Source organism: Conger conger, chromosome 10, assembly GCF_963514075.1.
Source record: "Conger conger chromosome 10, fConCon1.1, whole genome shotgun sequence".
NCBI classification, from domain to species: domain Eukaryota; kingdom Metazoa; phylum Chordata; class Actinopteri; order Anguilliformes; family Congridae; genus Conger; species Conger conger.
The window spans coordinates 50,698,677-50,711,176 of record NC_083769.1 but is presented as its reverse complement, the minus strand read 5'-3'; the positions used below and the strand labels follow the sequence as shown (position 1 = coordinate 50,711,176).

Sequence of the window (12,500 nt, the reverse complement as noted above, 5' to 3'; positions counted from 1 at the left end):
ACCTGGTTTATTAGAGCGATAACCTGGTTTATTAGAGCGATAAACAGGTTTATTAGAGTGATAACCTAGTTTATTAGAGTGATAAACCGGTTTATTAGAGCGATAACCTGGTTTATTAGAGCGATAACCTGGTTTATTAGAGTGATAACCTGGTTTATTAGAGCGATAACCTGGTTTATTAGAGTGATAACCTGGTTTATTAGAGTGATAAGCTGGTTTATTAGAGCGATAACCTGGTTTATTAGAGTGATAACCTGGTTTATTAGAGTGATAAACTGGTTTATTAGAGTGATAACCTGGTTTATTAGAGTGATAACCTGGTTTATTAGAGTGATAACCTGGTTTATTAGTGATAACTTGGTTTATTAGAGTGATAAGCTGGTTTATTAGAGTGATAAGCTGGTTTATTAGAGTGATAACCTGGTTTATTAGAGTGATAAGATGGTTTATTAGAGTGATAACCTGGTTTATTAGAGTGATAACCTGGTTTATTAGAGCGATAACCTGGTTTATTAGAGTGATAACCTGGTTTATTAGAGCGATACCCTGGTTTATTAGAGCGATACCCTGGTTTATTAGAGTTATAAACTGGTTTATTAGAGTGATAACCTGGCTTATTAGAGCGATAACCTGGTTTATTAGAGCGATACCCTGGTTTATTAGAGTGATAACCTGGTTTATTAGAGTGATAACCTAGTTTATTAGAGTGATAAACCGGTTTATTAGAGCGATAACCTGGTTTATTAGAGTGATAACCTGGTTTATTAGAGCGATAACCTGGTTTATTAGAGTGATAACCTGGTTTATTAGAGTGATAAGATGGTTTATTAGAGTGATAACCTGGTTTATTAGAGTGATAACCTGGTTTATTAGAGTGATAAACCGCTTTATTAGAGCGATAACCTGGTTTATTAGAGCGATAAACCGGTTTATTAGAGTGATAAGCTGGTTTACTAGAGCGATAACCTGGTTTATTAGAGTGATAACCTGGTTTATTAGAGTGATAAACTGGTTTATTAGAGTGATAACCTGGTTTATTAGAGCGATAACCTGGTTTATTAGAGTTATAAACAGGTTCATCAGAGTGATAACCTGGTTTATTAGAGTGATAACCTGGTTTATTAGAGCGATAAACCGGTTTATTAGAGTGATAAGCTGGTTTACTAGAGCGATAACCTGGTTTATTAGAGTGATAACCTGGTTTATTAGAGTGATAAACTGGTTTATTAGAGTGATAACCTGGTTTATTAGAGTGATAACCTGGTTTATTAGAGTGATAAACTGGTTTATTAGAGCGATAACCTGGTTCATTAGAGTTATAAACAGGTTTATCAGAGCGATAACCTGGTTTATTAGAGTGATAAGCTGGTTTATTAGAGTGATAAGCTGGTTTATTAGAGTGATAACCTGGTTTATTAGAGTGATAAGATGGTTTATTAGAGTGATAACCTGGTTTATTAGAGCGATACCCTGGTTTATTAGAGCGATAACCTGGTTTATTAGAGTGATAACCTAGTTTATTAGAGTGATAAACCGGTTTATTAGAGCGATAACCTGGTTTATTAGAGTGATAACCTGGTTTATTAGAGCGATAACCTGGTTTATTAGAGTGATAACCTGGTTTATTAGAGTGATAACCTGGTTTATTAGAGTGATAAACCGCTTTATTAGAGCGATAACCTGGTTTATTAGAGCGATAAACCGGTTTATTAGAGTGATAAGCTGGTTTATTAGAGCGATAACCTGGTTTATTAGAGTGATAACCTGGTTTATTAGAGTGATAAACTGGTTTATTAGAGTGATAACCTGGTTTATTAGAGCGATAACCTGGTTTATTAGAGTTATAAACAGGTTCATCAGAGTGATAACCTGGTTTATTAGAGTGATAACCTGGTTTATTAGAGCGATAAACCGGTTTATTAGAGTGATAAGCTGGTTTACTAGAGCGATAACCTGGTTTATTAGAGTGATAACCTGGTTTATTAGAGTGATAAACTGGTTTATTAGAGTGATAAACTGGTTTACTAGAGCGATAACCTGGTTTATTAGAGTGATAACCTGGTTTATTAGAGTGATAAACTGGTTTATTAGAGTGATAACCTGGTTTATTAGAGCGATAACCTGGTTCATTAGAGTTATAAACAGGTTTATCAGAGCGATAACCTGGTTTATTAGAGTGATAAGCTGGTTTATTAGAGTGATAAGCTGGTTTATTAGAGTGATAACCTGGTTTATTAGAGTGATAAGATGGTTTATTAGAGTGATAACCTGGTTTATTAGAGCGATACCCTGGTTTATTAGAGCGATAACCTGGTTTATTAGAGTGATAACCTAGTTTATTAGAGTGATAAACCGGTTTATTAGAGCGATAACCTGGTTTATTAGAGTGATAACCTGGTTTATTAGAGCGATAACCTGGTTTATTAGAGTGATAACCTGGTTTATTAGAGTGATAAGATGGTTTATTAGAGTGATAACCTGGTTTATTAGAGTGATAACCTGGTTTATTAGAGTGATAAACCGCTTTATTAGAGCGATAACCTGGTTTATTAGAGCGATAAACCGGTTTATTAGAGTGATAAGCTGGTTTACTAGAGCGATAACCTGGTTTATTAGAGTGATAACCTGGTTTATTAGAGTGATAAACTGGTTTATTAGAGTGATAACCTGGTTTATTAGAGCGATAACCTGGTTTATTAGAGTTATAAACAGGTTCATCAGAGTGATAACCTGGTTTATTAGAGTGATAACCTGGTTTATTAGAGCGATAAACCGGTTTATTAGAGTGATAAGCTGGTTTACTAGAGCGATAACCTGGTTTATTAGAGTGATAACCTGGTTTATTAGAGTGATAAACTGGTTTATTAGAGTGATAAACTGGTTTACTAGAGCGATAACCTGGTTTATTAGAGTGATAACCTGGTTTATTAGAGTGATAAACTGGTTTATTAGAGTGATAACCTGGTTTATTAGAGCGATAACCTGGTTTATTAGAGCGATAACCTGGTTCATTAGAGTTATAAACAGGTTTATCAGAGCGATAACCTGGTTTATTAGAGTGATAAGCTGGTTTATTAGAGTGATAAGCTGGTTTATTAGAGTGATAACCTGGTTTATTAGAGTGATAAGATGGTTTATTAGAGTGATAACCTGGTTTATTAGAGTGATAACCTGGTTTATTAGAGTGATAACCTGGTTTATTAGAGCGATACCCTGGTTTATTAGAGCGATAACCTGGTTTATTAGAGTTATAAACAGGTTTATCAGAGTGATAACCTGGTTTATTAGAGTGATAACCTAGTTTATTAGAGTGATAAACCGGTTTATTAGAGCGATAACCTGGTTTATTAGAGTGATAACCTGGTTTATTAGAGCGATAACCTGGTTTATTAGAGTGATAACCTGGTTTATTAGAGTGATAACCTGGTTTATTAGAGCGATAAACCGGTTTATTAGAGTGATAAGCTGGTTTACTAGAGCGATAACCTGGTTTATTAGAGTGATAACCTGGTTTATTAGAGTGATAAGATGGTTTATTAGAGTGATAACCTGGTTTATTAGAGCGATAACCTGGTTTATTAGAGTGATAAACAGGTTTATTAGAGTGATAACCTAGTTTATTAGAGTGATAAACCGGTTTATTAGAGCGATAACCTGGTTTATTAGAGCGATAACCTGGTTTATTAGAGTGATAACCTGGTTTATTAGAGCGATAACCTGGTTTATTAGAGTGATAACCTGGTTTATTAGAGTGATAACCTGGTTTATTAGAGCGATAACCTGGTTTATTAGAAAGATAAGCTGGTTTATTAGAGTGATAAGCTGGTTTATTAGAGTGATAACCTGGTTTATTAGAGTGATAAGATGGTTTATTAGAGCGATAACCTGGTTTATTAGAGCGATACCCTGGTTTATTAGAGTGATAAGCTGGGCTCAGCACACTGTCACTGCTGCTCCAGCCCAGCCCCCGGGGAGCAACTCTAATGCCCTCAGTCACATAACACACACACACACACACACACACACACATACACACACACACACATACACACACACACACACACATACACACACACACACACACACACACACACACACACACACACACACACTCACATACACACACACACACTCACACACACACACACACACACACACACACATACACACACACACACATACACACACACACACACACACACACACACACACACACACACTATCCTATCCATCTTTAATGGAACAACAGCGGTTTTATTATTTCAGATATACTCGTGGGCTATTGTGCGCGTATTGCTAAGCTCTAATAATAAAGCTAATGCAGAAGCTGTAACACACTTGGATCTGGATGTTCCAGTCCAGGGTTCAGCCTGTTCCGGACTGCCAGAGAAAGTCTGATTCCTGCTTCCATGTGCAAACACACTCTCAGCTTCCCTAAGGACAGCGTCCCCAAAGCATGATAAAAACAGTGATCCTATAGAGATCCTATAGTGTCCTCAAACATGATCAAAACAGTGATCCTATAGAGATCCTATAGTGTCCTCAAACATGATAAAAACTGTGATCTATAGAGATCCTATAGTGTCCTCAAACATGATAAAAACAGAGATCTGTAGAGATCATATAGTGTCCTCAAACATGATAAAAACTGTGGTCTATAGAGATCCTATAGTGTCCTCAAACATGATAAAAACTGTGATCTATAGAGATCATATAGTGTCCTCAAACATGACAAAAACAGAGATCTATAGAGATCCTATAGTGTCCTCAAACATGATAAAAACAGTGATCTATAGAGATCCTATAGTGTCCTCAAATATGATAAAAACAGAGATCTATAGAGATCCTATAGTGTCCTCAAACATGATAAAAACAGATCTATAGAGATCATAAAGTGTCCTCAAACACGATAAAAACTGTGATCTATAGAGATCATATAGTGTCCTCAAACATGATAAAAACAGATCTATAGAGATCATAAAGTGTCCTCAAACACGATAAAAACTGTGATCTATAGAGATCATATAGTGTCCTCAAACATGATAAAAACAGATCTATAGAGATCCTATAGTGTCCTCAAACATGATAAAAACAGAGATCTATAGAGATCCTAAAGTGTCCTCAAACATGATAAAAACAGAGATCTATAGAGATCCTATAGTGTCCTCAAACATGATAAAAACAGAGATCTATAGAGATCCTATAGTGTCCTCAAACATGATAAAAACAGAGATCTATAGAGATCCTATAGTGTCCTCAAACATGATAAAAACAGATCTATAGAGATCATAAAGTGTCCTCAAACACGATAAAAACAGTGATCCTATAGAGATCATAAAGTGTCCTCAAACACGATAAAAACTGTGATCTATAGAGATCATATAGTGTCCTCAAACACGATAAAAACTGTGATCTATAGAGATCATATAGTGTCCTCAAACATGATAAAAACAGATCTATAGAGATCATAAAGTGTCCTCAAACACGATAAAAACTGTGATCTATAGAGATCATATAGTGTCCTCAAACATGATAAAAACAGATCTATAGAGATCCTATAGTGTCCTCAAACATGATAAAAACAGAGATCTATAGAGATCCTAAAGTGTCCTCAAACATGATAAAAACAGAGATCTATAGAGATCCTATAGTGTCCTCAAACATGATAAAAACAGATCTATAGAGATCATAAAGTGTCCTCAAACACGATAAAAACTGTGATCTATAGAGATCATATAGTGTCCTCAAACACGATAAAAACTGTGATCTATAGAGATCATATAGTGTCCTCAAACATGATAAAAACAGATCTATAGAGATCATAAAGTGTCCTCAAACACGATAAAAACTGTGATCTATAGAGATCATATAGTGTCCTCAAACATGATAAAAACAGATCTATAGAGATCCTATAGTGTCCTCAAACATGATAAAAACAGAGATCTATAGAGATCCTAAAGTGTCCTCAAACATGATAAAAACAGAGATCTATAGAGATCCTATAGTGTCCTCAAACATGATAAAAACAGAGATCTATAGAGATCCTATAGTGTCCTCAAACATGATAAAAACAGAGATCTATAGAGATCCTAAAGTGTCCTCAAACATGATAAAAACAGAGATCTATAGAGATCCTATAGTGTCGCCACATTGTGATGAAAACAGAAGTGATTCTGAAGGCTGCGTATTTGTTTTCTGTAAATGATCCGTCTCCGTGTTTGATGGCCTCCTGCAGGGCTCCCTGTCCCACTCCCAGGGACGACTCCAGTAATGGCACTTAAGACACATAATGTTGCTCTCTCACATAATGTTGCTCTCTCACATAATGTTGCTCTCTCTAAATGACTGTTTTGTTGTACGTATGACAGTAGATGAGACTCCTGGTGGGGATGACACGTCCACATGAACCCTTTCCCTTTGGCTCACTCATAATGGACTTTTCAGCCGAACTTAATTTCATTCCAAGCGCATTTAGATATAAACGTTAAATGGTCATTAGGGTGTAAACTGAGCCTGCATTAGTCATCATTATCATCTCATTGCCCAACATCAAAATGAAATAAACTTACAAATACAATAACAGAAAAACAAAACCCAAGTATATTTATTGAAATTGGCAGCATGAGGGCCATCTTCATTGACACACACACACACACACACACACACACACACACACTCACACACTCACTCACTCACTCACTCACTCACTCACTCACTCACTCACACACACTCACACACACTCATACACACACACATACACACACGGGCAGGTGCAATGACTTACGCAATATACTGCTCTGTCTTGTTGAACTTCTTGGCCAGGTACTTGGCGGAGGCTTTGCTGGGGATCTTGACGAAGGACAGCTCTTTACCGTAGCGTGTCACGTTACACGGCGTCTCACACACACAGAAGTCACTGTCTTTCTCCACCAGGAAGTCTGAGGATGACGGGAGGAGAGCGGGGAGCAGGGGAGAGCAGGAGGAGAGGGGGAGGGGAGAGGAGAGAAGGAGAGGAGAGGAGAGGAGGGGGAGAGAGGGGAGAGGAGAGAAGGAGAGGAGAGGAGAGGAGAGAAGGAGAGGAGGGGGAGAGAGGGGAGAGGGGAGAGGAGGGGGAGAGAGGAGAGAGGAGAGAAGGAGAGAGGGGAGGGGAGGAGGAGAGAGGAGAGAGGAGGGGAGAGGAGAGGAGAGAGGAGAGGAGTGGAGGAGGAGAGAGGAGAGAGGAGAGGAAGAGAGGAGGGGAGAGGAGGAGAGATGAGAGGAGAGGAAAGGAGAGGAGACAGGGGGAGAGGAGAGAAGGAGCGGGGAGAGGAGAGGAGACGAGGAGAGGAGGGGAAAGGAGGGGGAGAGCAGGGGAAAGAGAGGTAGAGAGGGATGAAGAACGCTCCTTCTCTGCTGGCATTAAGCGCAGACAGGATTTGTAGCTGTAATTGTGCCCACAGTCATTATTGTCCTTATAAATATGGAAAATGCAAACATAAAGGAATGAAGGCAAACAAAGCAGTGTGTTCATCTGTGTTACCCTCACTTTCCACAGAACAGCTCTTGTGTTTGGAGAGATAAAAAGGATTTTATCACAATTTTTTGTAATTTCCTCGTCTGGAGCGGAAATGTATTTTTCGGAAGGGAGTGGAGCGGCACGCTGAATGCGGAATCTCAGCGGACACGCGGGGGGAATGTTAATGAGGGGAAAGTGGCAGCTTTAGAGTGTGTGTCTGCAGCGCTTTCCTCCCCAGGCCAGTGTCTCAGCCCCCGGGGGGAGGGTCATTCTGCTGTCCCCGCTGTGTCCAAATGACCAAAGAGGGAGGTCGGGGCTCGCAGATGCTGTTTTAAAAGGGATTTATGAAAGAATAAAAAATAATTATTGAAGTAAATGGCACAGCAGGTAGTGTTGGGGTACAGGTAGTGTTGGGGTACAGGCAGTATTGGGGTACAGACAGTATTGGGGTTCAGGCAGTGTTGGGGTATGGGCAGTGTTAGGGTTCAGGTAGTGTTGGGGTACAGGTAGTGTTGGGGTACAGGCAGTATTGGGGTACAGACAGTGTTGGGGTTCAGGCAGTGTTGGGGTATGGGCAGTGTTAGGGTTCAGGTAGTGTTGGGGAACAGGTAGTGTTAGGGTACAGGTAGTGTTGGGGATCAGGCAGTATTGGGGTTCAGGCAGTGTTGGGGTATGGGCAGTGTTAGGGTTCAGGTAGTGTTGGGGTACAGGTAGTGTTGGGGAACAGGTAGTGTTGGGGTACAGGTAGTGTTAGGGAACAGGTAGTGTTGGGGTACAGGTAGTGTTGGGGTGCATACCCAGTGCTGGATCGGCGCACTCCTTGTACTGCTCTGGGGTGCAGTGAGGAGCATCTCCTGCAGAAACAGAACAGAACAGGTCATTCTCTCTCTCTCTCTCTCTCTCTCTCCCTTGCTCTCTCTCTCTCTCTCCCTCTCTCTCTCTGCATTGCAGGTCATCTGTGTGAGTAACCTGTGGAAGGTTTTCTGCAGTATTATTAATGCCAGAATACTGGCCTTCCTTACCAAACACAGTCTTAAGTAAAAATCAGATTGGCTTTCTACTAAATCATTGAACTTCAGACCATGTTTACACCCTGACATAAAAATTAACAAAATAAAAATATTTACCTGCTTTATCGACTTTAAAAAGGCATTTGATTCAGTTTGGCATGCTTATTATTTAAACTTCTTCAAAGTGGTGTAGGAGCTAAAACATAACATTATTAAATCGATATACAACTAAACTAAATTTGGCTTAAAAATGGCAATGAAATAACCTAATTATTTAATAACAAGGCCATGGAGAGAGAGAGAGGGCTTACAGACTGTGCTTTCAGACAGAGACTCGGAGAGTGTGATGTATTACACACAATTTCACCACTTCTTAAATATCATTAACTATGAGGCTGTCCTTTACAGATAACTTGATATTTGTTGCCTATTATTATGTATGAGGCTGTATAATATCCAGTGTGATGCATGTGTCAGTCCGTGGGGCTGAATACAGGGATAATGCGTGTGATGCATGTGTCAGTCCGTGGGGCTGAATGCAGGGATAATGCGTGTGATGCATGTGTCAGTCCGTGGGGCTGAATGCAGGGATAATGCGTGTGATGCATGTGTCAGTCCGTGGGGCTGAATGCAGGGATAATGCGTGTGATGCATGTGTCAGTCCGTGGGGCTGAATGCAGGGATAATGCGCCAGGCAGCGGGCTGTCCTACCGGGCATGTGCACCATGCGGCAGTTGCAGTTCTCCACCAGGTAGCGTGTCTCGCAGTCGATGCGACAGGCTGTGATGCTGTAGGTGTCGAAGAACTCAGAGTCCATCGGGGTCACCTTACAGTCACCCCAGGGAGGGGGCAGGTACACCAGCTGGGAAAACACACACACTCCATAAACATACACACACAAACACCATAAACACACACACAAACATACACCCCATAAACACACACACACAAACACCATAAACACACACACAAACATACACCCCATAAACACACACACACAAACACCATAAACACACACACAAACATACACCCCATAAACACACACACACACACCATAAACACACACACAAACATACACCCCATAAACACACACACACACACACACACCATAAACACACACACAAACCCCATAAACACACACACACACAAACCCCATACACACACACACACACACACACACACACACACACCATCATTATACACGTACACACCATAAACATACACACACACACCATCATTATACACGTACACACCATAAACATACACACACACACCCATGAATATACACATCCACACACACATACCATAAACATACACAAGCCATAAACATACACACACACACACACAAACACAAACATGAATATACACACACGCGAGCACACACACATACACGCACACACAGACACACACACCCCTTACCCGCTGCTCCTGGCAGGAGACGAAGGTCTGGAACCCAGGTGCAACCCCGAACCCCAGCTGGTCGATGAAGGGCGGCTCCTCCTGACTGTGGATCTGCACCTTAATCCCCGCCTCGAACGACGTCTCATCTGCACAGTAGCATCGAGTGTTAGCATGCGTGCTAACATACCACAACAGTACAGTGTGTTAGTGTGCCACATTAGCATAGTGTGTTAACATACCACAACAGTACAGTGTGTTAGTGTGCCACATTAGCAGAGTGTGTTAACATACCACAACAGTACAGTGTGTTAGTGTGCCACATTAGCATAGTGTGCTGACATACCACAACAGTATAGTGTGTTAGTGTGCCACATTAGCATAGTGTGTTAACATACCACAACAGTACAGTGTGTTAGTGTGCCACATTAGCATAGTGTGTTAGCATGCCACCATAGCAGGATGTGTTCATGTGGCACATAAGTATGGTACGTTAATGTAGTGTTTAGCAGAGCATATTAGCGCAGCATGTTAGTGTGGTGTATTAATGTGGTGCCTAGCTCGTTAGCGTAGCTCATTAGCGTAGCTCGTTAGCGCACCGGTCTCCCCCCACACGGGCAGGTACTCGTCCTGCTGGATGTCCAGCATCAGCTCCAGGCCGTTCCCCATGCCGCCCTTTGTGGTGACCAGCAGGGGGCGCCCCTCCTGGCCCGTGTTGAAGCTGTAGCACTTCCCGTAGCGAGTGAAGATCTGGAGAACAGACGCAGAAGGAGAGGGAGCAGATCAGAGGCAGACGCCGCAGGAGGGCACGTGGGCGAACACGCCAGAGTCCGGTCAGCCTTTAACGAAACCACCGAGCCACATCACCACGCCCACTGCTGCATGAGACACCGCCAGACTACCTCTCTCTCCATCTCTCCATCTCCCTCTCTCTCTCTGTCTCTCTCCCTCTCTCTCTCCATCTCTCCATCTCCCTCTCTCTCTCTGTCTCTCTCCCTCTCTCTCTCCATCTCTCCATCTCCCTCTCTCTCTCTGTCTCTCTCCATCTCCCTCTCTCTCTCTCTGTCTCTGTCTCTCTCCATCTCTCTCTCTGTCTCTGTCCCTCTTTCTCACTCTCTCCCTATCTCTTTCTCTCCCTCTCTCACTCTCCCTCCCTTTTTTGCTCTATCTTCCTCCCTCTCCCTCTCTCTCTATCTCTCTCTCCCTCTCCTTCTCTTGCTCTCCCTCTTTTTTGCTCTATCTTCCTCCCTTTCTCTCTCCCTCCCTCTCTCTCTCCCCCTCTCTCCCCCTCTCTCTCTCTCCCCCTCCCTCTCTCTCTCCCCCTCTCTCTCTCTCTCCCTCTCTCTCTCTCTCTCTCTCTCTCTGCGCCTGGACGTTGTTTAATCACCCACAGGGTGAACACTGTGCCCCCACATGTCATTATCATCATCAAAGACGCTTCTGGCTCAAAATGGCAGCTGTGTGGGGGTGTGCTTTCAGTGGAGGTTGGGGTGAATCAGCCACCCCCCCTCTCCAAAATAAGCGCACAGAGTTCTGTAAAGGTCTGATATAAACATAATTAATCAGCATCAGTTTCAATCCTGTGATTATTCCCACTGTCCCTGTAGAGACCCAGTGCCCCACTCTATTACTGAAGCTCAAATCTGATATTGCAATACATCACACTCAGTTAGCCATGTACAATAAGCGCATACTGAAGGTTATTGGAACAACTACGCAACATAGGTCAGACATGGTACAATTCACAAAAAAGAAGTTCCATATCCATGAAAATCAAGTCTAGTTCACAGGGCAAATACAGGCAAAGTTATGCCATGGCCCTTACTTAGCAAACGCTTTTATGCAGTGACATACAGTTGATTAGACTAAGCAGGGGACAATCTCCCCTGGAGCAATGCAGGGTTAAGGGCCTTGCTCAAGGGCCCAACGGCTGTGCGGATCTTATTGTGGCTTCAACCACCAACCTTCTGGGTCTCAGTCATGTACCTTAGCCACTCGGCTACAGGCTGCCCCAGTCATGTACCTTAGCCACTAGACTACAGGCTGCCCCAGTCATGTACCTTAGCCACTAGGCTACAGGCTGCCCCAGCCATGAACCTTAGCCACTAGGCTACAGGCTGTCCCAGTCATGTACCTTAGCCACTAGGCTACAGGCTGCCCCAGTCATGTACCTTAGCCACTAGACTACAGGCTGCCCCAGTCATGTACCTTAGCCACTAGGCTACAGGCTGCCCCAGTCATGTACCTTAGCCACTAGACTACAGGCTGCCCCAGTCATGTACCTTAGCCACTAGGCTACTGGCTGCCCCAGTCATGTACCTTAGCCCCTAGGCTACAGGCTGCCCCAGTCATGTACCTTAGCCACTAGGCTACAGGCTGCCCCAGTCATGTACCTTAGCCACTAGGCTACAGGCTGCCCCAGTCATGTACCTGAGCCACTAGACTACAGGCTGCTCCAGTCATGTACCTTAGCCACTAGGCTACAGGCTGCCCCAGTCATGTACCTTAGCCACTAGGCTACAGGCTACCCCAGTCTTGTACCTTAGCCAATAGACTACAGGCTGCCCCAGTGATGTACGTTAGCCACTAGGCTACAG

The 12,500-nt window shown here is 42.5% G+C and overlaps 1 protein-coding gene across 4 annotated transcripts in view; it reads right to left on the bottom strand.

Annotated features, from left to right (window-relative positions):
- The window catches only part of LOC133139362 (acid-sensing ion channel 1-like), a 104,733-nt gene that overhangs the window by 12,035 nt on the left and 80,198 nt on the right, over positions 1 to 12,500 (bottom strand). For all 4 annotated transcript variants that reach the window (XM_061258845.1, XM_061258844.1, XM_061258846.1 and 1 more), the window contains 5 exons: positions 10,503 to 10,653; positions 9,925 to 10,052; positions 9,217 to 9,367; positions 8,293 to 8,349; positions 6,785 to 6,938 (listed from right to left, as the gene is read on the bottom strand). In XM_061258845.1, the coding sequence (XP_061114829.1) occupies positions 6,785 to 6,938; positions 8,293 to 8,349; positions 9,217 to 9,367; positions 9,925 to 10,052; positions 10,503 to 10,653 (641 nt within the window). The remainder of the gene's footprint in view (positions 1 to 6,784; positions 6,939 to 8,292; positions 8,350 to 9,216; positions 9,368 to 9,924; positions 10,053 to 10,502; positions 10,654 to 12,500) is intronic.